At 41.6% G+C, this 4,472-nt stretch overlaps 1 protein-coding gene across 1 annotated transcript; it reads right to left on the reverse strand.

Annotated features, from left to right (window-relative positions):
• Positions 1–741: 741 nt before the first annotated feature.
• Positions 742–4,142, reverse strand: LOC109758431 (rhodanese-like domain-containing protein 7). Its single transcript, XM_020317289.4, has 5 exons — positions 3,790–4,142; positions 2,325–2,576; positions 2,123–2,221; positions 1,749–2,039; positions 742–1,407 (listed from the first exon to the last, which is right to left on the reverse strand). The coding sequence occupies exons 1-5, from the start codon at positions 4,114–4,116 to the stop codon at positions 1,027–1,029; spliced, it is 1,350 nt and encodes a 449-aa protein (XP_020172878.1). The 5' UTR covers positions 4,117–4,142; the 3' UTR covers positions 742–1,026.
• Positions 4,143–4,472: the final 330 nt, after the last annotated feature.

A 4,472-nucleotide genomic window follows, 5' to 3' on the forward strand; every position in this document is an offset into this window, starting at 1 on the left:
ACTTTAGTGAGCTAAACGCTTGTTAGACTAGCTATGACCTATGAGTCCAATTTTTCGCACAGACGGCCATCACGTCTGTTTTGTAAATCCGCCATTAAGCGTTGGCATTCCACAACTGTTTGATTCTGTTTAATAAATGGTGGAAGTTCTATAAAAAACTTTAAACTTGGTGTTTTTTTCCTACAGGATTTTAAGCATTAGGACTCTTTTTTTTCTATGCATGCCATTTATTTGTTCTATAAGTTCCTAGATTTGTTTAGTATTGTATTCAAGCTGTCCACATTGGCCTAATTCCTAAGGATTCTTAGCATCATGTGATCTCGTGAAAAAATTCTAAGGATTGAAGTGAACAGGGCATTCAGATACTTTACTTTTCCTATTATACTTCCGAATGAGCGCTAAGCATCCCCGGGAGCTAATTCACTACCCGACAAGAAAAGTTTGTAGTTCCACTGAGCCGTGCAAGTACGATGCAGTTCAAATGCACATGTATCAACATCATTTTGACCCACGGCAAGTATTAAGGAAACGAAACTAGCAAATCAAATGCAAATAGCAGTTTCAGACAGCCAAGAAAAAAGCAATGTTCAGAACAACCAGCAGTATAAATCTGCGCTGAACTCCAACCAAAAAACTTCTCGTTCAAGCAGGAATGACGCCATTTGGGTTCTGATCCCATCTTCATACATAAACAGACTGCAAGAAGCTTCAGGTCCGGGGATCCGTGTTTTGCACCACAAATATTCAAGGGACTGCTGCAGCTCATAAGCTCGTACGAGTAAACAATGTTACAATTTACGGATAGATGGAGTACAAACATCAGCGCCCTGTAAACAAACTTCTAAGCTCGAGTAAGACACTAGTGATAGTGATGTACCTGCAGTCTAGATCAGAGACCAAGAAGTAACTCGTGAAGCCTGATCAAAGTAGCCAGACAAAAGCACTACAGACCAAAAGGATCTCACTTTGTCGAGAGCATTTCAATAATCCTGAAGTAATAGAACAAAGTACAATCACCAGTTTAGGTCACACTGAGTTGCGCGGCTGTTTGTCCTCCTTAACTCCATCGCTAGCTTCGAGCCTTTTTGGACTCCTGCCTTTATCAGGACCACCAATAACTCCCCATGTCTTAAACTGCCGGTGCCGAGCCCTTGCCCTTTCCTTCTCCTCCTCAGATCTCCTGGAGAAGCAGTATGGGCATGATACACCATACTCCCATTTAGGAGATTCCATGTCTTCGTCACTAACTGGTTGTTTACATCCATAGCAAAGTTTGTGGGTTCCTTGAGCTAACCCGTGCTCCACTGAAACACGCTTGTCAAACACGAAGCATTCACCTTCCCACAAGCTTTCAGCTTCCGGGATTTCCTCTAGGTACTTTAATATCCCACCCTCCAGATGGTAAACCTGGCATGCACAGGTATGAAACCTCCCATTAGGGTCGCAACTATAAGATATGTTGCTGTACTATATAGAAGTTGATAGCATAAAAATCTTTCATGCACTAATTGGTTTTATAACAGAACTTATCCACTAGGTTCACTACATAACCTAGTGCTATTGATGGTACAGCACATGACTAGGTTAACTGTACACAAGATGCAATATTCAACCTAAGGACAAATTCATTTCAGTGGTATAAAAAGTAATATGTAGTCAATTTGTATACAATTTATTTTTAATCAAGAGGAAATGCTTCATGAGGAAAGTCAACAGAAGAATAAGAAGAGAAAGCCCTCCTGGCATACCTCTTTAAATCCCTTGTCAAGGAGAAAGCTCGATGCCTTCTCACATCTAATACCACCAGTGCAATACATAGCAACTCGTGGTAGCTCTTTGGGTCCACTGGAATTCAGATCTTCTGCTCCCTCAGTTACAGTGTTATCATTTACTGATGACTGGTGACTATCAGATTCAGCCAACTGGAATTGATTATCAACCCAAGATGGGAATTCTCTAAATGATTCCGTGCATGGATCAACAGCCCTCTTGAATTTTCCTATGCGTATCTCATACATGTTACGCACATCAATGACAACCTGCAACATGGATAGTGTGAATGCATCACGCAGATGGCAGGGAACTAGACAAAAATAAATTCTGAGATGAATAAAAGACTCACGGTGTCTGGATCGCTTATCAACGAATTCCAATCTTTTGGCTTTATATACTTGCCAACCCTTTTAGTTGGCATCACACCAGGGTCTCCAAAACTCACTATCTGAGAAATAGTCAATAAAACATAATAATCTGCATCACTAAATACTCAGGTATTCAATCAAACAACCAGTAATATTTACTATTATGCAAGCAAACTAACCAACCTCCTTTTTCAATTTCACACGGACATGATCCCATCGGAATGGTGCATCTTCTCCAGGACCAACAGGAGAATGGCTGGTATGTCCATGATGGATAGCCTCGTCCTCTGGAGTAACAGGTGTCTGGATCACCCTCAATCCTTTTAACCGATTGTCTGTTTGAATAAAGTTCAAAACTTTCTCCACAGCTTCTGGTGTTCCACATAAACTACCATTGATTCCCTCTGGTGCAAGAATAATGCCACCTGAAACACGCTGAACAGAATCAGCCAACCAACCATGTGAGTGCCCGGTTTCACAGAAACATTAATAAATAAATACTACTCCCTCCGATCCAAAAAATTGTCGTGGCTTTAGTTCAAATTTGAACTAAAGCTGAACTAAAGCCATTACACTTTTATTTGGATTGGAGGGAGTAGCAGATATGGACAATTTATACACAATATGAACACCAAGTTACGTTACTGTCATTAGCCACTTAATATTTCGAAGTTGTAAAAGAGTATAACACAGGATACAACCATTAGACCACACATACTTTTTAACTTTACATAAGAAAATAACCAAATTTATCAGGTCGACCATAAATTGGGTAATAATTATCCCATATCATATCACTACTGTTCTAGTTAGCAAGATTCATCTTATACATTAAATAAATCAAGTAAAAGAACTGAACATCTTAATGTAACAAAACAGTAACAAGTACCAGAGAATTTAAAAACCTAAATAAAACAATAGATGCTCACAAATTGAACATCTTGGTGTAACACGCATCAAGAACTAGAAATGAGCTGAAGTCGTAAGAATTATAAAATGTACTTAAATGACAACTCCACGGGAGACAAACCTCTCAATAATATAATGTGGTTTCTGTGTTACGAGTTTGTGTAGCTTTTCACATTGGTAATCCTCGCATTTGGTATGCCATATCTACGCGCAATTTGCAATGGGTTTACAAACATAATACAGTATCTAGCTCAAAATGGTCATACATATGCACTATACAATCCTTTGTGTATCTAAAAAACTTGGTTATTTTCCAATTCAAGGAAAGAACTTTCTAAGCTCCATGATCAATTGATCTTAATATACAAAGTTCATGACATGAATGCATCAAACATTTAGTAGAGCACACGCAACAAAAGAGGAATGTAACATAGCACAAAAGCTGGTACAATACATCACTCGCCAGATGATGACACCTCACTATAACAAATGCAACCTATAAAGGAAACATGTGCAGTATAGGCAGATCCGCGGAATGTTGCTACCACAATATCCATAAAATGCTTATTTCGCCCCTGACCTATCCGTGTCATTTTTCTAGTCTTCCCTGGCAGGTTAGCTCGAGGTTTTGCAACATTGCCCACCACTTCAATTCTTATATCTCATTAGGTCACAAGCGATGGCCATCGATGCAAAGTGATAAAAAAAAAGCACCAGGATGGTATCTGGGTGCGCTCACCAGCTCCTCGCAGAGCTCCTTGAGCGGCCGCCGCAGGTCGGCGTGGTCGGGGAAGTCGGCGAACCTGTAGAACGAGACCACCACCAGCGCCGGAGCCTCGCCTTCTGCGCCTCCATCCCCCGCGGCCACCGCGAAGCTCCTCCCGTGCGGCGGCGGGGAGACGAGCGGGGCGCTGTTCCGCAGCGGCATTAGGCGGACGCGACGGCGGGAGACGGCAGGGCTGGGGGCGGGCGGGTCGAGGATGAGCGAGGTGATGGAGGGGAGGAGATGGCGGGCGGCGGCCGTGGCGGCGCGGCGGGCGACAGAAAGTGGTGGGGAGGGCAGCATCCGGCCTGTCGGGTTTGGGTTGGGTTGGGGCAGAATTACCGCAGATTTGGTCTCGTGTTTATCTTTCGGGATGGGCTTTTGGGCCACGCTGTTATTTCCTCAGCGCACCTTACGGCTCTGGCCTTCAGAAAGATGTGAACTATTTAATCCCCAAGATTCTTAAAAGAGGATTTTAAAAAAACACCACTGTTTTTCTACATAACTAACATTTTAAAAACAGAAAATATTAGAGGTTTTCTAACATTTTTGGAAAAATACGAACAATTTTTTAAAATGCTAATACTTTCATCAAATTTCTGTACTTTTTTTAAAACAAAATGTAAATTGAAAAAGGAAAAACCCGAAGAAAACCAGGA

This window comes from Aegilops tauschii, chromosome 6 (genome assembly GCF_002575655.3).
Source record: "Aegilops tauschii subsp. strangulata cultivar AL8/78 chromosome 6, Aet v6.0, whole genome shotgun sequence".
In the NCBI taxonomy this organism is placed as follows: Eukaryota; Viridiplantae; Streptophyta; class Magnoliopsida; order Poales; family Poaceae; genus Aegilops; species Aegilops tauschii.